The sequence below is a fragment of the Cottoperca gobio genome, chromosome 19 (genome assembly GCF_900634415.1).
Source record: "Cottoperca gobio chromosome 19, fCotGob3.1, whole genome shotgun sequence".
Taxonomy (NCBI): Eukaryota; Metazoa; Chordata; class Actinopteri; order Perciformes; family Bovichtidae; genus Cottoperca; species Cottoperca gobio.
In genome coordinates, this window is record NC_041373.1 from 12024094 (window position 1) to 12050767 (window position 26674).

Genomic DNA, 26674 nt, shown 5'->3' on the forward strand with positions numbered 1-26674 from the left:
TCACACAGGGACATAACGTGCTATTTAGTGTGGTAGGCTGTGCAAGATACTGTATATTATCATAGTACTTAACATTAGTTAGAGGATATTGTTGCATTAATGTACTTAAATGAGAGGTTTATATCCTAAAAGCATATCTCAAATTCTGGGCAAATAAAACCAGAACTATAGGCATGGATGGATACTACAAGAAGTGCAGAAATGTTTATTTAAAGTTCACGTAAATGTCAAAGAATCTAAGATTTTTTTTAAAAAGGCTTACCTTCACTCGTCATGCATCCAAAGATACTCCACCAAAGTCTTCCTGCAATTTTGATCTTGCTTGTCTTAGAATTCTAACATTAAACTTAACTTTTAAATGAAAATGTATTAATGTTGACTATGTTAATGCAAAGGCCTGCTAACTGACTGTAAAATGTAGGCACCTAAAAGCTGTGAGGCTTTCAGGTGGATACTTTGTGTCTCTGTACTGTGTGTCGCTTTGTTTGTGGTAATGTGTTCCATTAAAAGGTCAACACTAAAATGAAGGGCCTTAAAGCAAGTCCTGCATTATGTCCCGTGGCCAAATGGGGTTTTAACACCATTATTTAGTTTGGTGACATTGAGCTTATGTGGTGTAAAAATCATTTTTTATGTGTAGAATTAATGAAATGCTCACAAACTGACACAGAGACAGACAAACCTAGGGGCAGATACAATCCCAGTAGAGGAGAATCAGTTAGTTTCTGGTGCGCCAGGCAAAAATATAATTAAACTGCCATGTATATTCAGCTGTGTGAACTGTATGTTGCTAGTAGGCCTATTTGACAGTGACAGGATGTAATGTACAAGGAGTGCAAAGAACAAAGGGTCAGTGGAGACCACAGCAACCTCTTTATGTCCCAGGGCCCCTTAGTGGGACAATTCAGCCATGGTTAATGCAACTGCATCTGCACATCACATGCAGATCCAAGTGGATGCAGATCCAAGTGGTGTATTATATATACCCACACCATGAAATAAACATGATAAATATAATACTTAAAATATGTTTACAAGCCGTTTTCATTGTCATTTTTAATAGATTTCTGCATGTAGATACTGGGACAATGGGATCATCTCTTTGGCAAAAACCTTCCCCAAAATAAAAATAAAAGAGGAATGATGCTTTTGGAACAATAGAGTTCTTCAACTTCTTTACAATACAGGCATTGTGGTAAGCATATATGAGAAGAGCAGAAATTATACACACCTACCAAGTGCTATAAAATGCTTTATTACAAAATTGTGAACACTGCCTCAGCAAAAAGGTTGTTCAGGACCATTTAAACCCAACCAAGTTGCATAATTTGGATCTTTCCCGGGGTTTGCATAGAGCATAAAATTTGACATGAAGTAAAAGTCATGAAGTGGGGGTAACTTTATAGAAGAATCATGTACAACAAGTGTTTTGAACAAATCAACACCATCATACATTCTACAAATGATACAAAACATCTGGAAATCAAAAAAACGGTACCAATTGCAAACAAAGTTTCTTTCGCAAGGCACATCAGTTGGTATTAGATACTTAAAAAAAAGACACATTCACACCAACAGTCTTCAGACATTTCAGAATACCAACTACATTTGCCACAAATAGTGGCCATGTTATGTTTAGTATGTCGAGACAAATGGGATATAAAATGAAGATTTCACCAGCTGCAGATGACACTGTGCTTCATCTCTTGAACGCAGCTCATTCCCTTGACTACTTAGGAGAAGTGTGTCACAAAAAAAATGACAACAAAGACAACATGAGACAACAGAGAAACAAAACCAGCAGGCGAGGCGAGCCTCTATAAAAGGAAGACTAAGCTTTGTTAGCTTGCTGTTAAAATCAGAGTAATAATTGTTTTGGCTATTAGGCCTCATAGTGTAGCGCAAGCCTGTTTCTTACATGTAATCTCACTGCAACATGTGAAGCATTAAACATAACTATAAAGAGTCGAATACGAGCACCTTTTTATCTTCACCTGCTGTTGGCAGAAATTGATGTTACTTTTCTTTTTAAGTAACTAAATATGTATTGCTGACCAAAGAAAGACAACGATACGTTCAAAGATCATGGCAGAATGTCTTTGGCAGAACTCTTAAGAAAATAAAGAATGCTACAATTGCATTACAATGTGTAAAATAATGAACAGTGTTTTGCTTTCACTTGAGATCATACAGATTAGTGTCAACAGGCATACGTACTACCACTGAATACATGTTGCGTTTACCGAGCGTCGGGGCTGTACTGTACTTGTAACAACCCCTCAGGTTCATGTGCTTATCTTAGCAAAGGTGAATGATAGTGATAATAATATTATCAGTACAAAGATATAAAAATGTCTCTAGAGAAAATCGAGTTATTTAAAGTTTAACTTAAGGTTTGTGTCTAGAAGAGGCCAAAAACAACCTTTCATTATATGTAATCCAACCTCTAATCTAAGCATACAGTATATATTCCTGGGATTTGTCAAAATAAGCTTTAAAACAAATTTTACACGCTTTTAGAAGAAGAAGAAAATACGTCCCCAGTAAGAATGGAACCCATAGCTCGCACTGATAGTCCCATTGTTTACATTCTACCAGAACAGCAACTGTTACAGACAGGATCTGGGACTAGTAGAGAAGGTTCACCCGCATTAGTGTGACAGGCACTGATATCATAGCTCTGATAAAGTATATATCTGTACATTCAATGTCCTCCTGGACAGCTGGCTAGAACCAGCATTATGCGGAGGAACAGTGGCCCTTCTCTTACTGGTACCAGGGGGTCTTTCTGATCCAGTGGAGGGTGAAACCTGCATCTGTCCGGATCTTAATGGAAGCTGCCTCGGCCTCCCTGACGGTCTCCTTCACGGACTGCATCAGGTTCTGAGCATTGTGGACCAACATCTCAGTAGCCTGCCGAAGAAGAAGAAGTGAAAGAGATCCAGGGATGAGGGAGACGGCAATTATCTTTTTTTCTTCAAAGGCTGTTTGATAGGAAAACAATGGGAGTCTTGTGATTTGACACGCTCATAATAAAGACTCTGCTCACCTGCTCTGACTCCTCTTCACTGATGTTGGTACGACCCAACATGGTGGCCTTGACTGTGGACAGGATTTTGAGCTGAGTGCTGATGGTGGGAATACGCTCACACACCTGAAACAAGGTCAGAAAGTCAGGTGAGGTCAAACAAATATGAACAAAATACCCCGGAAGCCCCGACGAACCCTGACTGAACTGACCTGAAGCAGGTTGGTCCGGATACGCTTGTCAGTGCACTGCTTGGCCACCTCCTTGGCCAGTCGTGTGACTTCATCAGAAGCCTTAGCGATGTCCTTGGCGCACTGGATGAGGGCGCGCTTGTTTCCGCCGCCTCCGCGCACCAGACGTGACATCTCAGCCATGAGCAAGGCCATTCGTTTGGCAGCACCAATGATGTCATTTCCCTTTGAGGAACAACAGGAACATGATCAAACTGAAAGCATGGGATTCCCACGTACAAGCCCATCACCGTGTTTACAGCGTTGACTTACTTTGCTGGACCACTTGCGAGCTTCATCGTGGAGCTGCCTGGCAGCCACCATCATGGGCTCGTTAACCATGTCACCAGTCTGCTCAGGGAACTCCTCATCTTTCTCCTCTGGGGGAGGAGGCCTGGGGGGAGGAACCTCACCCTCGGGAAGAGGAGGTTTGGGTGGTGCTGCCTCATCATTAAGCTACAAGGACAAGTTGATGTAATTATGGTTCGGCAGTTTAAATACACAAGTTTCACATGGTTTGCCAAATTAAAAGTTGTTGTTTATCTGAGGACTTACATTAAGCTGATCCAGTTCAGGAGGAGGTGGTGGGAAGTCTGGCTCCAGGGGCTGGAAAGCCTCCCTGACCTTTGCCACAGCACCAAGAATCTTAAACCCTGAGTCCAGAAAGCCTTTTTGAAGACCTGGTGATCACAAAACAAAATCACATTCATCACTAATCAGAAAGTTCCACATAAAAACCTAAAACCTGTCTGCAACACCAACTTACTCGGATCCTGGATATTTCCAGCCACCGCTTTAGCATCCATCACCATTGGAGAAATGGTCTGGCTCAGTTCGTCAGACGCAGCCTTCACCATCTCCCTGAATTTGGGATCCTCAGAGTTCTCAACCTCTCGTTTGGCCACCAGGAGGATACGGTTGGCTCTGCGGGCGATGCTGGTGGCGCCGGCGACCAGCATCTGAGGCTGGTGGTTGGCCATGGCCAAACGGCACTTTTCCAGGTCCTTCTTGATGGCGTCCTCTGAGGCATCCAGCAAGGATTTAGTATCGATGGCCTCGTCCACCAAACCTAAACATGAATAACGTGTTAATATTCGAAATGACACGATGTGGGATCACCTGCACCCGGGAATTTACAGCATCTTCGTTGCACTTCACCTGTCATTTTCTCCACATTATCAATCCACTGATTCTTCATGGTTTCAAAATGTTCATACGCAGCTTGGTTGCCAGGGTTTCTCAGCAGAATACGAGCAGCTGATACCACCTAAAAAACAATCCGAGCCATTAATTGTCAGTCCAAGGACAACTGCTATAGACTTGGCTTAAGAAGCGAGAAACACTTAAGCTATGTGACTCATGATGCAGAGTGGAGGGCAGGCACAAACATAAACAGATATAAACACTAAACCGTTACATACTTGTGGTGTTAAGTCTCTTGTTGACTTGACAGCAGCCTGGATTCCCTCCACTGTGCTCTTGTTGGCAGTACCGACAGCAGCAGCTTTCTCTGCTGTGGTGCCAAGCTTATTGGCGTGGTTCTCAAAGTTGGCAGCTCTATCGTCAAAGACCTACACATGATCAAATAAAAACAATTATCCAAACGGAAGTGTTGTAAATAATGCAACACCCTGCAAAGAAATATAACACCACTGAGGTGAGATCGCAGGAAAGAGCAGAGTGACTGTACCGCTGACCTCGTCTCTGTTCGGGGCTTCCAGTGGGGCGGTGGCAGCCACTGCCAGTAACTTGATGGGGGTGGTGGTGTCACTGAAGATGTCAGACACCTCCTGAGTCATCGCCTCTTGCATCTTCCCTTTCAGGTCCTGGGAGGAAGACAAACAGATGTTACAACTCCACTCAGTGGTGGCTCACTAAGATTACAGATACACACGTGTCACATCGGTTTGTATAAATACATCTGTCTGATCTTGTAAATTGAAAAATACTAATTCTTATTGGAGGTTTAATACCCTCTGAAGTAGGTAAGTGCTGTATGAAAGCAGAGTTTTGGTGTTTTACTTATAGATTTCCATTTCTTCAGTGACAAGATCACAGTTTTTGTTTAATCTGACGGCTTTCGTTGCAGATTTAGAGCCTACATTCAGGTTGGACAACATAAACTCAAGATACGGTTTCTCTATAATGCAGACTTTAAGGAAAACCATGAAAAGCTTTTTTCAGAAAGCCATTATTTTAAGCGATTTAGAGAAGTTTCTCAGTCTGTCATGTTTCAACTCATCTGAAACAATGAAATTGAAAATTGTAGATCTGTGATTGCCATTATTTCTCAGATTTTTTACTAGCACTGTACTTTTATTTTTGACACTTGTGCAGGATTTGGGAGTATTTTCCCATTGTGGCCGTACTACTACTATTTTTTGCATTTCTTCCTCCACTGGTGACCAGCAGAGGAGGCTGTTTCTCCATCTCTGTATGAATCCTGATGCATCACAGTGAGGCTACAGGTCTGAATGAGAATGACTGTTAAGTGAGAGCAGTCTTACTTTCAAAGCCTCCTGGAGCTGCTGAGCAACAGCACGTGCCTGAGGAGAGTCCCCTTCACCGCGGGCAGCCAGGTCGGCCAGCTGGGCCATGAGCTGCTCCACCTGCTCACACTTACCCAGCAACTCCTGCCTGTACGGGCCTGGCAGAGCGTTGGCCAGCCTGCGGCCCTCTGCCACCAGCCCGCGGATGGCTGCCTGGCCTAAACACACACACACATAAAGACAAACATATACACATGAAGATTCACAAAAAACAACATGCTGTTATTACCCACGGGTACATAAACACAAACAAACGTGTGTGTGTGTGTGTGTGTGCTAAAGGACCACTGCTTCTAATGTTTTGCAAAATCAGGACATTGAAATATTTTAAAACAATCAAAACTGTTTTAATATGAGTTTTAACATTTCTTATTATACCATATCACAGTTCTTTTTAATTAATTGAAGAAATTGTCATGAAATTGGGGAAATGCCCATTACAATACCTATGATGACATTATCAAATAGCTCAAAACCAAACACTCAAAGATTACATTTATTATGACATAAAAGATCAAAGAATAAAAGATTTTTCTTTAAGTGTTTCAGCACTAGTTAACTGGAGAGTGTGCTTTCTATTGCCAGCCTTGAACTTGGCCTCCCAAAAATAGCTAGCCCATTGAATGCTGGGTAGTTTTGGTATTTTACTGGATGCTTGTATCAACACTAGAGGGGAAAGAAAGCCATGACTTCTTCTGTATCACTTCATGTTGTTCCTTTGAGGTAATTATATTGTGTGAACCAACCAATCTTAGCCACAGCTCTATTGTAAACACATAAGACGATGTTCAGGCTTGAGAGGCGACGAGCCAAAACCAAAGAAAGACATAACAGTGTTTGGGAGAGCGTTGTGGAATGTCGAGTACAGTAGAAAGCGACATGTACACAAAGTGTCTGGTCTGCTTTTTAACCACAGGAGCCGTGGAAGGAATGTGAAGGAGAAAGATAGAGCGAGGAGGAAGTTGGGGAGGATGAGAGCCAGACTCACCCACACCGCTGTCATCTATGGTGGGATTGTCGATCCAGCGCTGCGCCTGCTCAATCTTTCCTTCCAAGTGAACAGCTGCCTTTGCTGGCCTGCTGTTGGCCACAGCTTTGTTGGTCTTGGACTGCAGGTTCTGCAGAGACGTTGCGATCTGTTTAGCCAAAGCTCTGGCCTCAGGAGTGTCACCTTTACCCCTATAAGGAATTACACCAGCAAAAAGATCTGAGGTGGGGTTTCATCAAAAAGACATTGCAGAAATGTGGTCTGTAAATGGTCAGATACAGTTAGAGAGCAAAACATTATATATTAGTTTGACTAAGAGTGCTTTGACACTCCAGTAGTAGTTCACTTAAAAATATAGTAACATTTGTGCTTTTCTATTTCTGGTGCAGAACTAAAAACTCATACCACAGTCCACTTGTAGAAGGAAGAAAGGAGAACTGTTATAGGGAAAACGGAAGAGATAAAATACCTCCCTGATCTACAAGCAGAGAATAACTTCCATGCCTATTTTGAAAACGTTCTCAAACGTTCTCCTGCATTTGTGAAGCCAAACACCAATACTTCCTTATACCAGAACAACTGTAATAAAGTGTAAAAGCAGAGCTGTGGGGTTAGGGAGAATAGGCAGTCAAAGTCAAGCTCAGACTCAAAGAAAATACAAATCTAGCATTAAATGATGCAATATCTCGAGTAGTCAGGAACTTACTGTCTTCTGAGATCTGACAGCTTGGCAGTCATGGCAGCGATCTCTCCAATAGAGCGCAAGATGTCATCCCTTTCTTTGGGATCCTCACACATGTCTGCAATCTTTTTGGCCTCAGTGAGCAGGGCCCTGATGTTTTCTTCTCCCTCTGGGCTGCCGTTAGGGTCTGCCAGCCAGCTCTGCAGGGGCAGGAAACAAACAAAACACAATCAAATACTGACATTTTGAGGTTTAAATCCATGTTTTGTAAGCCAACTAGGGTTAATGACTCACCTGGGCACCATCAATCCTTTTGGCGATGGCCTGCTTGGAGTTAGTCATGGCCTCCAGCTTGCGAGCAGCATTTCCCACCTTGCCAGTTAGCACGTCCAGCCCCTGGGAAACCTGCTGTGCCTTCTGCATGGCGGCCGGGGTAGCCCCCTGACCTCTGGGGGTGGACAAAGAAAACACGTGGATACCATGAACTGCAGCACCGCTACGTCTTTAAAGGCCACACATGCACACTTCTTTGTTTTGTTTTTACTCAGAAGCTTGTTTAAGAATGATATTTCCTAACTTAATGCCTCTATTACTAGACAAGGCTCAGAGGCTTCTCTCAGTTTTCAGAGGAGCTACTCAACCAGGGGTTAAAGTAGATTATGGATTAATACCAGACAGCTGCTTTTAATCGAGCGTGACAGAGTGCCTGGTGACAGATCAGAATCAGATTTCGTATCAGAAGGATAGTACTTCCACACTATAATCCCCTCGATTATGCTGACTCACCCTCAGCACCCTTTAATTAAGGATTGAAAATGAAACTATTGTCCAAAAACAGCATTTAGCAATAAAATAAATTCAATGAATGTTTGATTACAGAATCATACAGTAACAGAACGTGACACTATCTAAAGAGACATGGAGTGTGTGAAATATGAGGGGGATTTTCTTGTCATAGTTGCGACACACACACACACACACACACACACACACACACAAAGCATGTGTATTTCATGGTGTATAGTGTACCTGGTCCTCATGTCAGACACCTGGTCAGTCATCTGGCCCAGGGTCTTGGCTGTGCCCACAATATCTCTGCGTTCCTTCCCAGCACACAGTTCACCAACTTTCCCGGCTTCATCAAGGATCTGACGGATGGCCTGCTCGCCTGCGTCTCCTAGAAGCACAAAACAACAAGTCACACGTATCAATAAGGCGACTAGCTACAACTAGATCATCAGCCTGAGGATGTGATTAGCGGAAGAACGAACTGTTTGAAAGGAATCCGACATGGATGTCTATTACCTGGTTGAGCGTTTGGATCCCTCAGCCAGTTCTTAGCCTGACCCAGTTTTGAGTCAATAAGCCCCAGAGCCCTCTTCATGGCCTCTGTGTCCTTTGGGTTTGAAAGACAGAATAAATTAATAACTTAAAAAGGGAATCAATGCAGCCAAAGAAAACTAAAAAAAAGGAGTCGATCGATGACCTTAGTCACTCCCTGTATACATTTTCTCTCTATGATTATTACAGACACTGCAATCTCACTTTCATTTCAGGTCAAAAATGATTATAAATAATATATTCTGTATGAATGAGGCTAACATGTGATGTCATATGACTATATTCGTATGTAGGAATAAGGTCATGACCACACAACCACGTAGCCCATGCCGTTTTCGTCATTCTTTCACATCGTCAATAATGAGCGTGTATTGTTATGAAAGCCCAACGACTCTCCGTTGTATCTCAATCTGATTGGATGGAAATACAACAATCTGTCCAACAGCGGCTGACTCGACAATGAGTCCACTCATTGTCGAAGTCCGCAAAACAAAGCGGAGTAGTGTCGGACATGGAGCAAAGCAGGAGAACCAGAGCGGATGAATGAGTGGTTAAGTGAGCCGGATTCTTTTTTATATGGTACAAGAATAGAAATTCAGATAAAGCACACGTTACTATCCTTCATAATAAAGTGTGCATCTTCAGCCCTCGCAGTAATCCCTTTGTCAAAATAATAGAGAACAACAAGCGTGTTTGTTTAAATGACTGGGAGTGTGGAGTAACATAGCAGAACAAGGGAGGGAACAGGAAGTGTAAAAGGTATAAAGTGATGTCACCAGAGCTGCGGGGGTGTATTAGTTTACTGTTCAAACTTGTGCAGCTGCTGTTCTGTCTGTAACTGTGTATGTGTGTGTGTGTGTGTGTGTGTGTGTGTGTGTGTGTGTGTGTGTGTGTGTGTGTGTGTGTGTGTGTGTGTTTGTGTGTGTGTGTGTGTGTGTGTGAAAAAGCCAGTGAAGTAATGTGAAAGACAGAATAGATAGAGGATTTTTGCACTCAAATGCAAACACACATTCATTACAGCCTATACTCAAACACAGTATTACTCAAATTAGACAAGGTGTGGTTCATCGCATTAGTAATAGGGATTATGTGAAGTGAGAGGGTGTTTCTGGAAATAAGATTTGTGAGCAAACAAGGCTATAGCTCTTGGATAAAAACTCAAAATGAGCCATTCATACAACACAATCCGTATCAGTTTTGTTCTATGTGCTCTCCTCCTAAGGCTGTATGTAAGTATTGATAAGGAAAATGCTGAGAGAATTCGAATTAATGAACAAATCAATACTGCACGAGTCAGGTCAATCCATAATCAGACAGGTTGAGGACATGCATGGTGAGGTTTAAAGGACAAAGGAGGAGGACACACAGATGTTGATACAATGCCATGTTATGAAGCAAAACAGATCCAAAAAGATAAATGCATCAACTCTTCAGTTATTCATCCTGCTTGGCACTTCTTCAATTAACACCATTATTCATTAGCAGTCCAATATATTCAAACTGCTCATTTACTCTTTCAGAATATATCAACTGTTTAACCTCCCAACTGCGTCACTACTGAAAAGCACACAATGGCACCACAAAGCACAAGACGGCACACACATCTGTCAGACATGCTGCTGCACAAACCAATTTGCGAGAGAGGTAAGGCTTACCTTCTACAGGGGGTGAAGGGAGAAAGAAACAGTAAAAAAGAAAGGAAGAACGACATAAATACAAATGTTGAACTGGACATACCAAATGAGAGCAACACAAAAAATAAAAAAAGTGTCAAGAAAGAAAAAAAAGTGGCACAGAAAGAGCCATTTGGAGTGTCGGGACAGGAAAGGTGAAGCGTGCAGAGCAGGAAAAAAACGAGCCCAAAAGATTAACCAGCTCCATAAAGAGACAGAGAAGATGAAGCATTCCTACTTTAATCACTACGTAAGCTTAAATTCAGCAAAAGCATTTTTGACAGCTTGTATAAGGTCGTCCTGATGAAACAGAGAGCATGCTTTGTCAAGAAAAAAATACACCAAATGAGAAAAACATCACTTGATATTCTCTCCAGTCTGCAGCCTCCTGCCAATGGCATTCTGGGAGTGTGTCAGAGCACAGTGGGTAACAGACATAATTCAAATATTGCTCGTACAAACACAAAAAAAATGCCCAGCTTGCAAAAAAAACCGCAAAAGCAGTCTCTTGTTCCACGTGTATTCTTTTTATAATAACAGTGTGCGTATGTGACTTTGATGGCCGTAGACAAACTGCGAGTACCTTGTTGGCCCAGGCGTCCTCGTCCCAGGACGTGAGCTGCAGCACTCTGATGATCTCGTTTATCTCGCCGCTCATCTTCTCAAAAGTGAAGTTACGGTTCTTCAAGGACTCCTCCACACCCTGGCTGCCAGACGTCTTGGTTGTCACAAAGATTTTGATACCTGAAATATAAAAACGGAACTTAACATAAACAACACAATAGTTCAACTCAAAAATACCGATAGTATATATAAAAGAAGAAACAAACAAGCAGTGTGTGTGTGTGTGTGTGTGTGTGTGTGTGTGTGTGTGTGTGTGTGTGTGTGTGTGTGTGTGTGTGAATACCTGAGATGAGGATGGGCAGCAGCTCTTTGACCGTGTTCATGGAGTTCACCAACATCACACGGTGCTCCTGGTGCGTCAGCTCCTGCTGTCGCTCATCGATCATCTTTGCCATCTTTGTCATCCCTGCAACAAATCAGAGGTGGAACGGATCTAAGTACATTTCCATTTCATGATGTTGCACTTCTTACTCTAATACGTGTATCTGACAGACGGGGGTTACTTGTTCATTTTCAGATAAAGATTATAAATTCAGCATGAGAATTTTTCAGGAACTTTGAAAGACAGACTTGTTTTAGCCTGATGATCATTTTTGGAAATTCTCTGAAGAGCTTTAGATGATTAAATAATCATGTCAAGGAGCATGTAATCCTTTAACAAATATGAAAACATAGAAACCCTTGAAGTTAGAGATGGATTATTATAAAATATATATGAATAATTCAATAATGTAATGGAAGAAAAACTTCCAAAGTGTGCCGTCTTAGAGATACTGTCAAGTGAAGAGTTCAGCTGGGTAATCTTGCCCTTCTGTATCAGCAGACCGACCTGGTCCGAGGTTCTTTGTGTACGTGATCAAGTCCTCCATAGACTCCACCACCTCTGCCACCGTCAGGTACTCCAGGATGCCTTTGCACACGCGGATTATTTTGCGGACCTACGATAATGAGAGGAAAAGATGACAACAAAAGATCATTCAAAAACAAAAGTTGCATACACAGAGGAATGCGACCATACAACCCCCCCCCCCCTTTCTCATTCACATCCTCTCTAATTACGCTGGGATAATGCTGCCTACGGACATTCCAGCCTCTTTGTCCAGCTTTATAAGGACTGCTGGAGTCACCACTCCACTATACAGAGCCATCCCTGAGCTGCATGATGGCACCGCTGACTGATGACTCCTGCTGAGTCCTGCTGAGTCCTGCTGAGTCCTGCTGAGTCCTGCTGAGTCCTGCTGAGTCCTGCTGAGTCCTGCAGACATCTGCTCCCAGAGAGCTGATCTGCAACTTTTTTTATTTTACTCTCCATCCCTGGGAGGAGAGGAAGAGGGGGCCTGATAGATGATACTCCCGCCTGGTTCAAGATTAAGGAAGTGTTTTCGTAGGAAATAAGGAGAGTTCCACAGACATGGGAAGTATATTTATCTAGCTCTCAGTCTTCTTTCTAAGCATTACAGTACTCAAGGGGAATGCACTGCAGCAGGAATAACTACTGTCCTTATACCAGAAGAGCCTGTAACAGAAGGCCTCTGCCAGGCTCAAGTGTCCATTAAAAAGACACTAAAGCCCTTACAGCTCAGATTCTGCTCAATGAAAATCAATGGTACAACCTTTAACACAGTTACAGGCTGTATTAGTGATGTTCTGTCCATTTCTCAACTCCTGTTGCCAGAAGGCTCTTTTACAGCCTCACCAGTACTGGCTTTTAGAGGCTGGTATCATTATTAATGGAGAGCAATAAGCAATCCAAACTTAACTGTGAATTCATATGTATATGCATGTAAATACGTGTAAAACATATTTGCTGCTGCAATTTAGGAGCACTGCAATTTCTTTCTACATGACCAGGCTCCATATTTTACTCTGGCAGTCTTGTTGAGCACATATTTGGCTCCCTTGGTGAAGCCGACTTTCATGCAGGAGTTGTATTTCGTGGCTTGGCATTTTGGTGTCTAATCACAAATGTTGCTTCCTGGTTCTTGTTTATAACCAGCCAAGCACAGAAGAAATGATGTCATAGTGAGGTATTTTCAGTCATCTGAAACATCAGGCGGGTCAAAGCACATTTTTTGCACCGATGCTTTACTAATGCACTGGGAAGTTAGGGGCACAAGGATGGATGAGGTGTGGTACAATACCCTAAACTGCTAAAACACATGATATCTAGCGGTGTCACATGATTGATATTTCTTTACTGGTTAACAGATATGTCAAATAAAATAAAGAATGAATGAATACCTCGGCCTCGTCAAAGGTCAGGAGCAGGTCGGAGGTCCCAGAGAGGATTCCCCGGGAGCCATCAATGAGGTAATCCCGAGCAGGAACAGAGTATGGGTCGGCTTTCAGCATAGAGGCAGCCTGCACCAGTTTAGTGCACGCATTCTCCACTCTGTGGAAAGCAGAAAACATTGGATTTAAAGACCAATAAAAAATGTTTTAAAGACATCTCAAAACAAGTCATGCTGATGATACGAAGCCCTTCAGAAGCCGGATGGAGTTTACGCATGGAAACAGCAAATTGCCTCGAGCAAAACAGATGGAAGCTTTGGGACACAGCTAACAATAACATACACTAACTGCTGTCTAAGCAGGACTTTGTTTCATTTCCTTCCCTTATATGATTTTCATCCCATTTTGGCAAATACTACGATCCCGGGTGAAATCCTTTATAATGTCTTCCATACAAAGGTCAATTGGGAAACAGGAAGGGGGTAGTCCTCGCTACACTTACAGTCAAAGACTAACACCACAATTCATAATTTAATTTCACACCTTTCACACACCATGTGAACAGCGTACTGATCCTACTCGAATAAGTAGTTTCCTTCCTGTACAACAAACTGTGTGTGTGTGTGTGTGTGTGTGTGTGTGTGTGTGTGTGTGTGTGTGTGTGTGTGTGTAAAATTAGCAGCTTGTGTGCAAACCAATACTGTTCACGACAAGCTACAGCATGTATGAAGACACTAATTATTAGATATCTTAACCAAACTTTGTTCTTTAGTAAGACAATGACGACTTACTCTTGCAGAATCAGAAGGATAATGTGAAGTGCCCGGTGAGGTAATGTCTCGTCCAGGGTTTTAGTACTTTAAATCATTCTTTGATGTTTTCTAAAGAATTTATTTGGGGTATAAAAACACAATGTTTTCACAGAGTAAATGGTTTGTGTTGTTGTGTTGTTGTGTTGTTGTGTTGTCGCTGCCCTGAAGAGAGACTGTAAGAAATAACCTAATAAATTAAGTTTGAATCTTTATTATTCTTGACCTTGGAAATATGTCACATGTTGTGAGCTGAAAGCTCAAGAAGAAATCTACTGAGATGTTTCCTTTTGTCAAAAAGCCTGATGAATATTTGAATGAACAGGACGTTACATTTTTCAGTGAATTCTCAACTGAGTGTGATATGAGGGGAGCAAGTTGGTGGCTGGTTAAAAATGAAGCCCGCTTTAAAAAAGGTTGAAGAACAAAGGACAGAGTGTTTATATGTTGTACAGATTATAAAGCCCTATGAGGCAAATTTGTGATTCTGCGCTATATATAAAATTGACATGACGAGTATCTCCATCTCGTAACAGAAGCGTTGGCTTTGGTCTCACAGGATGCGATTTGGACCTCAGGAGGCAGAGCTCCACTCTGGATGGCTGCGGCCTAATTTAACCCGTTTCCACAGAAATGTAAATGATTGATTGTTGCCTCCTGGCTACGATGCACTCAGTGAACTCCAGAGCAGGAAAAAAAAAACTACAGGCTCAGCCCTTTGACTCATACATGCCACCTGTATTGTATCATAACAGCCATATTGCACATAGAAACAGGCAACAAGCCAAGGACCGACACATGTAGCTCCTACTGTACACTGCTTTCCCTTTTTTGCCTACGGGCCAAATGTTGTCTCGGTAACAAGAGATCATTATTGCTATTTTTCACATTTTAGGTGTTGCAAAGGGGTCAAACAATTCTCCTGCAGGATAAAGGCTAGGCTAATTAATGTATGTGAGTGTGAGTGTGTGTGTGTGTGTGTGTGTGTGTGTGTGTGTGTGTGTGTGTGTGTGTGTCTTTGCAGAGCCAGCCAGTCGTGTCCTTCAGCGTGCACTAGCGAAAAAAACAGCCATGCATTAACCGGACCCCGACAGACACTATATTTAGCAAAGGAGACGCATTCCAGCACATGTGCTGATGGATGACGACAGGGTGAAGATGTGACTTTGAGGCGCCAAATGTGTTGAGCCTGAGGACCTGCGCCTGCCAATGCTTTTTATCCCCGACCTTGAGGTCCTGCCACTCCCTACCGCCACTGCAGCGACTCATGTAATAAGAATCGGTGGAAGACGGTGATACGGGCAGATGCGCACAAGTTAATGATTTAGCGGATGTGACGTGATCCAGGAAAATATAGATTTACTATGTGCATCTCTCATTTTCTACCTCAATATGTAAACTTTTTTGTGTGCGTTTCATGTTTTAACATAAAACCAAAAGCAGCAGGGGCATGTATGAGTTTGTGGCCCTTCTCTTTTACGGTAAAAGGAACTCCTCCCTAGGCAAAAAAAAGTATTTATGTTACACCAGGGCAAGATTCTGAGGCACTTAACATGCCGTGTCTGACCTTTGCTTGGGCACAACCAGCCATTACTGCAACAGATAAAGAGAGAAAGAGAGCCAGAGAGAGGCCAGTGGGTTCCACATACTGTAGAGAGACAACTATTTCATCTAAATGCATTTTTGAGAGGTCAATACTGTATGAAATTGAGGTCTGCAGAGATATCCTTGTGTGCTTACTTGATAAAAGCTGGTGGCATATCCCTTTTCATGATCTGGTCCTCTGTAGTTTGTACAGTCTCCCTCCCAACCTGGAAAACACAGATTCTTGGTGAGTAAAAAAAAAAATAAATCAACTGTGATTTGATGGAATAAGACATTATAAGAAAATAAAAGGGTGATGTGTAATCCATAAAACACACGACAGACATGAGATGCATCAAATGTGTGACCCGATATTTATTCATTTGACACCATTACAGTGTCAACACAGAGGCTGTACACTCACAGTCACTTTCATACAACAATGTACAGTAGTGGGAGGACTGGAGGAGGACTTGTCATTTAGCAGACGCTCTTATCCAGAGCAACTTACATTGAACTAACTACAGGGACAGGGACCCCTGGAGCAACTCGGGGTTAAGTGCCTTGCTCAAGCAGCCCCTGGTATTGAACTCACGACAAACCACTAGAGAGAAAGATTTGATTGCATGATATTAGGATCATGTGCTGCATTTCAGTTGACTGCACTAATATTATACTGTATCATTATCTATTCGACTGTTGACGGAAAACGTATTCACTTGAATCAGGCTTTTCATAATGTCCAATATTCGGACATTTGATAGTACATTTGTATTTCTTTGGATGCCTCATTAGAGCATTGTCTGCTAACAATACTGATGCAAGATGTTGAGAGATACTGTGTAATATCACCACAGGAAATGCTTGTTTCTGGTTGGTTGGGCAGTGTCAGTTACAACAACTCCTATTAGTTCAGATATCCAACAGCCTAACCAACGTTTTTGAATGAGTGCACAGGGGTTAAACTGCACTAACTATAGAAAAAGTACTAGTGCTTCACACTTTCTCTTGTGATTCTAAGCGACTCATAGGCTATTTTGACAGCAATCTTTTCAAGCACAGCTTCTCTTTTTTCAGTGGCCATGCTATAAGCGTGATAATGCACTTTGTGGTGTAGCAATGTAGAAATGGTGGAGGTGTCCGCCCCCAACTCATTCATTATCTTCTCAGATTGGGGCCTGTCTCATGAAAAATGACTACGGTTACAATTTTGACAAGGACACTGCAAACCTAAACCCCAAATCTATTTAATAGATGCCATTATATAAAGAAGAACTGCGTTAACTTAAGATGCTCTGTTCCTTAGAAACTGGTAAAAGGTGGCACCAAGGGTTGTTAAAGTGCCCAGACAGGAAACCCTAACCCCCCCCCCCCGACTTCAGCCTTGATGACTAGTTCATCAGTCATGAGGATTTTGTATCACTCAACACTTGAAGCTCGAGCACCAAGTTTCAGAGTAGTTGGAACACTTGTGCTGGCTCAGTAATATTCATATTTTAGATCCATTCCCAAGATTTTATGCAACATGAACGCTCAATTTATACATCAATAGCATGTCTTATGCGTGAGTAGAAACTCTGTTACCACAACTTTCCCCCCCAAAGGGAGTTTTGTCTTTAATCATGCCGTTTTTCCAGAATCATGTCCGTTTACTTGTCCAGAGAACCATTATTTAAACAAGGCAGCTGCTGGAGGGACGCCAGGCCTCAGCACAGTTATAATGCATAGAGCAGCTGAACGTCGCCTCTCCCTCAAATGCCAAAATGACTCACCTCCCCCATCATGACCTCAGCTCTGTAGGGAGACACAACTCACCCACGTCGAGCTGCCATGGGTGAGAGATCACACGCGTTCATAGCGGGACACGGATCACAATGACTGCTGCATCCCTGGCCAATAGGGAGATGTTAGATCTTTTCTTTTACATTATTGTTATAACAAATATAAACGTGAGTGATTACCTCTGTGTCACACACACACACATCGTTTATCTGACTAAACTAGCAATTTTAAGATGTTACCCTGTCATTCCAGATGGTTGACGTGGAGGCTGTAATGGAGCAGAGCAGTAATACATCTCCACACTCTCTTGTCCCTGGACCAGAGGGACTCTGAGTAACTGACTAGTTATAAATTAGGGCCAAAGGTTGCGGCCAAACTAAAACTGGAGCTTAGAGGCTGTCCATCTCAGAGCGAAGTGACAGAGTACATATGCCACCCTGACATTCCACCAGTAAGTCGCTGTGAACAAAAGCCAAGCACAACTAAAGCTGTTCTGTTCTGTGACCTGAGATGCAGGGCACTGACAGAGTAGTAAACAGAAGTGAGGGAGGAAGTAACACAAAGACCTTACACCTTTGCCATCGCTACAGATCATAGCAACCTCATTTAAGAAAGCTCTTTCCTTCAGGACAATAAAGTACATTTTATCTAATCCCATGCAAAGCTACATCATATTTTCTATGATGACACACCAGCAAAATCAAATGTACTAAAACATGTACATTATTTGTGCAAAAACAGCTACTTGATTAATTGATTACAACAGCAAAAATCAACTGATGACAGTTTTGATAATCAGTTAAACGTTGAAATCATCGTAAACATTGCTGGTTATAGCCTGTTCCTTGGTTTTGTACAATTTTTATTGGAATATCTCTGGGTTTTTTTTAGTTCGGCCAATAAATCAGATATTTTTGGACTCCAGTAGCTTGTGACATCGTCATATTTCTCAACATTATGTACGTAAAATAACTCGACAACATACATTTGTCAGATTATGTTCAGATGACTTAATAGTGACAATATCTAGCCTTCCTACACGCTACACTTTTTCTAAGGAACTGAAAAACTTGTTTGAAAAAAGCGTTAGATTTATATGAGATCAAGTCAAGTTTAGACATGACGTAAACTGAACAGACTACAATATAACCAACTACACCATATGCTAACAATGTGGAGCCCAAAAGCTGAGTGCACACTGGATTTAATGAGTGCTGAGTCATATTCTCCCGAAAGCATAAAAAAAAAAGGTTTGAGGCGCTTGGTATTATGTGCAACAGGTCATCGCTGTCTTCCCTTTCCTCCTCCCCGTGGAGACTCATCCTGTCTGCAGCCAAACAGTGATCCAAACTATTCACTGCAAAAATAGAACTGTGACCCGAGTTTATAACCATTGTCGTCAAGCAGTTCATGATGCCTGGCCTGATTCGCTATTGTGAGCCTGCGTCCAAATTATGGACCACATTCTTACAATACCAACACTGACAGGCTTGACATCAGAACTGGTTTACTCTATCTATACTATTTAGAAGCTAATACAGGATTCCTAGCTCTAGTTCCCAGATCCCAGGATGACATTTTCGCCTGACCAACAGCTCAAACCTAAAAGATATTCAATTTAGGAAGATATAAAACTGAACAAAAAGATGCAAATCATCATATTAAAGAACGGGGAACGAGCTAGCTTGGTGTTTTTGCTCGATGAAAGACTTTTATTAGATCATAAATGATAGTGTAGACAGGAAATATGTGGGAGGCAGGAAAAGATTACGTAAGGACGTCCAGTTTCAACTAATTTTCTAAGAAACATATCCTGCTCTGTGAAGAGATTCTAGAAAATCACTTTGTTGTTCACTTCCACTTTCTTTTTAAAAACCTTTCACTGATTCAGTGTCGTCTTCTTCCAAGCTGTCCCGTACCGTGCTACTGGCTGACGGTCTCGTTTAACATTTATGTCTTGAGTGGAAACACTGACACTCCTTTTCCCATCCAAGGGTGCAGTGTGGAAACCCTGTGTTGTGAAGTAGCTTGATAAAGTGGCTGCTCCTTTAGAACAGACTCTGCTTTGTTGACAGCAGCCCATCGCTCTGCTGCTGGAGAAGAAAGGCCACTCTGAAAGCCTCAAGGCTGCCAAGACACAGCCCGCCTTTCACATGTTGGGTAGTTTTAGCACAATGCTGTGTTAGTCATGGTGACCACAAAGATCTATGATGGCAAAATTCTGGCAAGTACGGTCACTGCTGCCCTTAGCAATGTCCTACTATAAACGGTATGCTACTCTGCACACAGGATTAGTTCCTCAAATGCAATCTGAAGAGACATGCTCACGTAAATTGATGGCGCAGCACTCCATTAGCTACTCTTGATCAATAGTCTCAGAAACAGCAAGTGCTGCATTCTGTGATATCAAATGACGTCTGATTAACGATGCTTCCGAGGGGCAGCAGAGAGGTCACACTGAAGGTCAATGGCTTTATCATTGCATCTGTCAAGGGGTGACTATGGTGTATCAATTTGGTTCAGGAAGTAGACACATTGGGTGTCCAAGGCGATGAAAGTCACAAATCAAATGGCCCACTTGGCTGCGGTCCTGCAACCAGAGAGAATATATCACAACTGTCTATCTCGAGTTACAGGAGTTTAGGAGCTCGTACAGTGTTACCGGGGAGCGGCACTCATCTGTGTGAATCCTTCTCTTAAAAAGAAGAGAGTCGATACAAAGTTCGTTATAGGTGAACTGGCATTTTCCAGCGAAACAACGATTGCTAAGAGAACAGAGATAACAAGTTTATTGGATCTCTATCTCATCAAGGGGATTCAATGAACCTATTTGTCGCTTTCGAATGGATCTAAATCCGTCAGCACATTGTGGGACTATCATTTTGTATTTGAAATATTTACACACATTTAAACTTAATAGTTTGATCGCCAAGGAAATAGTCCATTACATGCATTTTATCATTTGTTTGCATGCATGAAATAAAAGTAAATGAGTCATTTACATCATATCAATACTTCTTGCACATATTCTCTCCCCACAGATCCTTCAGGTGCGTGGTATGGAAGCTTCTAGTTTAGAGTTGTTTAAGTCAAGCATTTAATAAACGTAAGACTGTTTTCCGACTTTATAAAATACAACATAGTTAAGGATAAGGCTATACTATATGGGTTGCAATTATATTAATTCCTACAAGTAAATGTTATTAAATTGTTGTCATCATTGTTCATGCTTGATTTTTTTTGTGGAGAAGGTGACGGCCCTAAAGCATTGTATTCTTTGTCATGGCCTGCAGCCAAGGGAGAGGGGGTTTCCCTTCAGCGGCTCACACTCCTGTTTCAGAGTGGGCTGACAGCTGCCGGGTCTTCCTGACTTGGCTTCCTGCATTTCCTCATCAATTTGTCACTCCTCTTGTGTCCTCCCTATCCTGACAAATTTTCCTCTGACTTGATGAAGAAAAATGGACCACAGATGCAGTGTGAATCCAAAAACACAACGGCACATTTATATGAAAAACATCTTTCAATAGACATTTCAGACTCTGTGTTGTTGCCAAGATGACGGAATCAAATTGTGAGCAGCATGAAAGGATTTCCCTTGACAAACTGCAGGAGGCTGGAGTACCAGGCAATAGGAAACACATTTGTTTCCCATCCGTAAAGGATTAGAGAAGTGGATGATTGAAATGACTGATAATTTTGCCTCGTCAAATACAGATCTAATTATAGTTTAGTATTTAAAGGGAACCGATTATGTACCATTCCCAGCTCTGTATTTTAATTCTAGGACACCACTTGAGTAGCTTTGCATGACTCACAGTTTTTTTAAATCCTTATTTATCTTATACTGGGCCCTCAGTTCATCCTCTGTCTGAAACAAGCTGTTGTGGTTTATTGAAATATGTTCAAGAAGCCTCATGTTGTATCTGCTGTAGGCTATTTATCTCAACATTTAAAAGAAGTTGAAGACTCCAAGTGTGTTGCTGAGGATTTCTGCAGAAAGAGTTCATTACTACAGTTGAGCTCAACTTCCAGTATTTGCTTTTCTTTGGTATTGTTGCATAAAGCACAGAGGTATTACATAACCTAAGCAATATTGCAGAAGATGGTGGCTTTTTTCATCCAAAAGATCGACTGTACAGCCACTAAGTGATCTGCACATCGGAGCATCTCCACAAGTCACCTGAGGCTTGTGATCTCTGCAAAAAAGGAAGGCGTGGGATTTTATCTGTTCCCAACATCACTGGCATTCTTTTCTTTATCCGCGGCTATAAAAAGGGAGCTGTAACAATAATGAAGTAACGGGTCTGCAATGAAAAGTCAACTCAAAAGAATGACTGGTGACAGAAATATGCTTCACCCTCATAATCATATCATATCTATAACTTCAAACTTAAACCTGGAAGATATGAGACAAAACTACAAGGATGAAGCACCAGAGCTGCATACAATGAAAACATTAAGAGTTTGTTCTTTATATACAGCTCAGCAGGTTGAGCCCTGCTGCCAAGTTAGTTACTTCTCATATGTTATCGTTGCACAAGTAATTCTTTGCAATTACCACAACGCTTGCTTATTGCACAAGCATTGAACACATCGTCTCTCACACTATTCCAATTACACCTTTTACCCACAAGTGCATTGACTACAGTTAGCTATATCCTGCTATTAAAGAAGACATTCAACTTCAAGCCGCATTATGGGTCAAACACAGATATAGACAAAGATGACGCTGACATGAACGGTCATGTGAATCCAGGTTTTTCTCCAGGGGAGGATTGTTAATTGATAATCTTACTCAATATTTCACCAAAATTGTTAATTCAAAAGGATCAGCTCAGTCCCCCGCTGAGCAGGGATGCATTCTAGCTGCTGGGAATTCTTCACATTCCTCACATTCATCTTTAATTGATGTCTGGCTCAGTGTCTCAATGGATGCTGAGCAGTAGCGAAGGGTCTCAGTTGGACCGGACATATTTTCCTCATGATGGCTTGCGGTCAGGCTTCACTTTAAGTGCTGGGTTGGTTTACGAGGGCTAAACTTTTATCTCCATGCATCTGGAATAACAAGATTAGTCCCATTCAAATACCAAATGTGAACATTTATCACAGTCAGTGTGCCATTTCTCCTCAGACAGGCTTAAGCATCCTAAAAGCTCATTTTCCTTTTCTTTGTCTGGCAATTGAAAGTAGCATGATGCAACCATCAGAATATGTCATTTGAAAAAAGGTAGAATCATTTGTAACCCAATTTCAAATCATATTTTCAGGTCATCCAAAATCCACCTTGATTAACTGCGTTCAAGCTTCCGGCTCAAGAGATTTTGAGCAGAATGAATGAAAAACAAAGTCTGTGCAACATGTGGTTTTCTGGGCAACAAAGACAATAAGATAAATAGCTTTTCTTTGGCACAGCCCCGCCCTGAGAATCTCTAAAGAAATGCAGTTAGACAGCCTTAACCCTGTCCTGGACAGTCACACTGAGCAAAAATTGAAAAAGCTACGAATCGAGATTGTTAAAACAATAAAAACTTGCGTGGGTATGGAAGCTTCTAGTTTAGAGTAACATTGGGTAACACCAATACAGAAAATAAACTTTTTCCTGTAAATATTCCATTGTCATCAGTGACAAAGAAGCTAAAGATAAGAGCCAGCCACACAGTGTGTTTATTTTTGAGCTTTGCAATGTATGACTCATGGGACTGCTGGGATTGAAACCAGAAGAAATGACATCTGATCGTTAACTTCAATGATGTCATAACACTGTACATGTTGTAGTGTTGCTACAACAACTGGGAATAATTACAGGCCTATATATTCATTCAAGCCACTGTTGGAAACATCTGATCACAATTCAGAATGTCCAAACAGCCTGGATCATTTTTACCCCAAGCGAGTTGAGGTTGCACAGGACAATTTCATGTGTCAGGAAAACGCTGACCAGCACTGCATTCAAAAAATGAATCAGCAACAACGTCATGTTTTTATATTTAAACCTGCATTAATAGATATTTTTAGACACATGAGGTAGGACCTTTTAAAACAAGCTGACAGACACCCATCTCTGACTGATTATTGTCTTAGGTTATACTTAATGTGTTATACTTAGCAACTCTAGCCTTTATTTTGAGTCACCGAGTCCACCTGAAGAATTTAAGTCCAATATATAGATGGCTAGCTGCTGGTACTGAGTTGGTAGCACACACTAAGCATCAGAGCGTTGTAGCTGAAAACAGCTGATGCTGGAAAATTGGTTAATTAGAGTGTACACAGTAAATGTAAAACCCCCCCAAAAAAAGATAATAGAGGCTCAAAACCTCTGTCGAACAGCACAGTTGGCTGTTAATTCTTTGATCGGTTTATCATTGCAAGACAAGCAATACATTAGATTTGATTTTTTGATTTTCAAACATGTAACAAATAAGTTTAATTCATCGCTAATGTAAAAATAATATCTGTTAATGCAACTAAAAGCACTATTGCAATGCTTTGATGTTTTCAAACATGTGTTACTGTTCTCACGTTAACTTTGCATGTATGCAGTATGTCTCTAAAAAAGAAAGTAGTTTGTCTTATTTTCTTTAACCCGTTACACATTATCATTATAATCCCTTTGAAGGATAGACATTTATCTTTAGTAACACTTTAACAACCCTATTAAATTTGACATGCAGATAACTGCACTATTAGTAGTTACATCTGATCACAAGACCACATCAGGTCAAGCAAAAGGTTCTACGATGTGCAACCAAGATTGTTTATGACAGTATTTATAAACTGTTATCTGTATGACTGCAGTATGATGTGGCAGAGAGGGCCTTCTGAACAACGTATGAGGTCAAACATAACCCATCATCTAAACACCTCTCTCTATAACGTCCCTCAGAGGAAGTCTTGTGGGTGTAGACTTATAAATAATGCACACAATGGGGTACAGACCTATAAATTGAGAGTGGATATTGAGGAATAACAAAAAGGCATAGAATGAAGTAGTTTGAAATGGTTATATGGACCATAAAACTTACTAAATAAACTACGGGCTAACCGTAGGAAATCCCTCTTAGCCGAGAATTCCTTTGCTGACAGGAGACGCCAGAGGAATAGTCCAAATGTGTCGCCCAACAGCCAGGCTGACAGAGAGAACAACACACAGGAACTAAGTCTGCCTTAATTTAGCCTCTATCCCTCCCTTTTTTTTTTACAAGCCACAATATCTTGACAGCCCTCTTATATCTCCTTACTTCCCTTGTAAGGAACGTTCCATGTATTTGTTTGTGTTTCAGGCTAGATATTTGAGGAAACAACATTGTCATTTCCTTATTTATAGCCATGATAGATATGATGTGGCTCTGAGGAACATCATTGTGGTCAGGTCGTATTTTAATCTAAAAATATAATTGAAACCACAGCTGCATCTGGTCAAAGGGGTGCACATACTTTAATGTTTTTACAAGGCAGTTAAGTGGAAATGCATAACTAATGGCTGCAAAGACATTTTAATTGCTCTGTGTGGGTAGAAAAACATCATGGGCACCAACTAGATATGATACTGTATGAGCACTGACTTGCTGACCAATCAGATTCTCTGTTGCTAGTAAAAAAAAGACCACATTTTGATAGGTGAAGTCTGACTGTATTCACTGCAGACTACAAATGCATGCTACCACTGCTATCAAAATGTATGACCCATCAAAATATCATGGGGTCACAATAGTCAGACAGTCAAAATACAGTACACACGTTTTTTGGATAAGAAATATAACTGAGATCCCTTACCAGGTCCCACAACCTGATGGGTCACAGACACATAACATCATTTTGACATATTTGTGCAGCTCTGGTGACGGTTTGATATTACCAATGAATTTCTGATTCATCACATTGGCAGCTGACATATATGTATGCATAAATGATCAATAGTTTCTCTAACTGTCCCATGTAGCAGTGCAGTCTATATACAGTAAGTATGTTTGGACGTTTTGGTTGCAAATGATATGCATTGCAATGAACTGTCCCACCACTACATGGTTTAGTGAACTGAAATCAAACATGCTGTATTTGAGGTTCATTCAATTCTCATGCACATACATATTCAATAGAAACCAGTGTAGCTGGATGATTTAAGATGATTTAAATGAAACAGTGCAGCCTGCTGCAGTACCTGGCTGGCTCATGGATACCAGCAGCAGTGCCTCCGTCAAGATATGGCAGTCAGCTACCGAGGAGGCAGGGCATATTTTCAAGGGGAAAAGGGCGTCACTGCCCTTTGCCCCGAGTCAAACAACTTCAGGAAACTTTAATAGCATGCATACATCTTCTCTACTATTAAACACATAAGACACAGCTAGCTACATTCGTATACTAGTAAGTGTTGTTTTTCAACGTTCAAGTAACGTTAAGTTAATTCGAGAGCGGACGGTGTGGGACAAAGAGCGACAGGTAGCCTGCTACACCAGTCGAGTTTAGGCATACTTTACTAGATACCATTTTACAAATGGGAGAAAGTTACTCACCCGAACAAGGTTGCTAACAGCCGACTGCACGGCAGCCACCGGCGCCGTCAGATCTGGTATAGCTTTCCCGTCAACTTCACCTTCTTCGTGCATTATCACCAGATGGGATATCTGCTGAGCCACCGGCTCCAGGATACTTTCTATCGTTTTCGTGTGAAAGACCGGCATGGTGACAACTTTATATCACTATCCAAGAGAAAAACAAGTAAATCTCCTACCACCTAAGGCAGTTTTCTCCCAAACTCCCGCTTCAAAAGTCTAAAACACTCCCGGTTGCTCTTTTTTCCCAGGACAGTTTCACCCTGTGTGAAGACTACAACTACTCCCGTCAAACCATCAACGTGAAAAACTCCCAGCCAGAGAGTGAGCGCGAGCAGCCTAAACGTCAACCGACGTTACCCGCCCTCTGACCAATCGGCGAGCGAGAAGACAACTTCCCTGACTTCTGATTGGTCGAAAGAGTTGCCGCTCTGTATCAGCACCTCCCGCTTCCACACAGGCGAGTTTGCTAGAGATCCCTAAATTACGTAATAGATTCTCATGCCCTAAAAAGGGAAATATGTGTCTACTGTTTGTGAGGAGTAGATTCCAGCCGCTGTAAATTTACTAGTCAGACAATCTCTGCTTGTGGCTCTTCCAGCA

General features: G+C 41.6%; 1 protein-coding gene across 1 annotated transcript; it reads right to left on the reverse strand.

The window, feature by feature from the left end:
- Positions 1 to 1041: 1041 nt before the first annotated feature.
- Positions 1042 to 26379, reverse strand: LOC115024810 (vinculin). The gene is made up of 21 exons (XM_029456665.1): positions 26033 to 26379; positions 15897 to 15967; positions 13357 to 13507; positions 11945 to 12053; positions 11399 to 11521; positions 11075 to 11235; positions 8783 to 8873; positions 8507 to 8654; positions 7772 to 7925; positions 7502 to 7677; positions 6796 to 6986; positions 5766 to 5965; positions 4956 to 5084; positions 4680 to 4829; positions 4417 to 4525; positions 4025 to 4327; positions 3814 to 3938; positions 3532 to 3714; positions 3241 to 3444; positions 3050 to 3154; positions 1042 to 2913 (listed from the first exon to the last, which is right to left on the reverse strand). The coding sequence occupies exons 1-21, from the start codon at positions 26198 to 26200 to the stop codon at positions 2767 to 2769; spliced, it is 3198 nt and encodes a 1065-aa protein (XP_029312525.1). The 5' UTR covers positions 26201 to 26379; the 3' UTR covers positions 1042 to 2766.
- Positions 26380 to 26674: the final 295 nt, after the last annotated feature.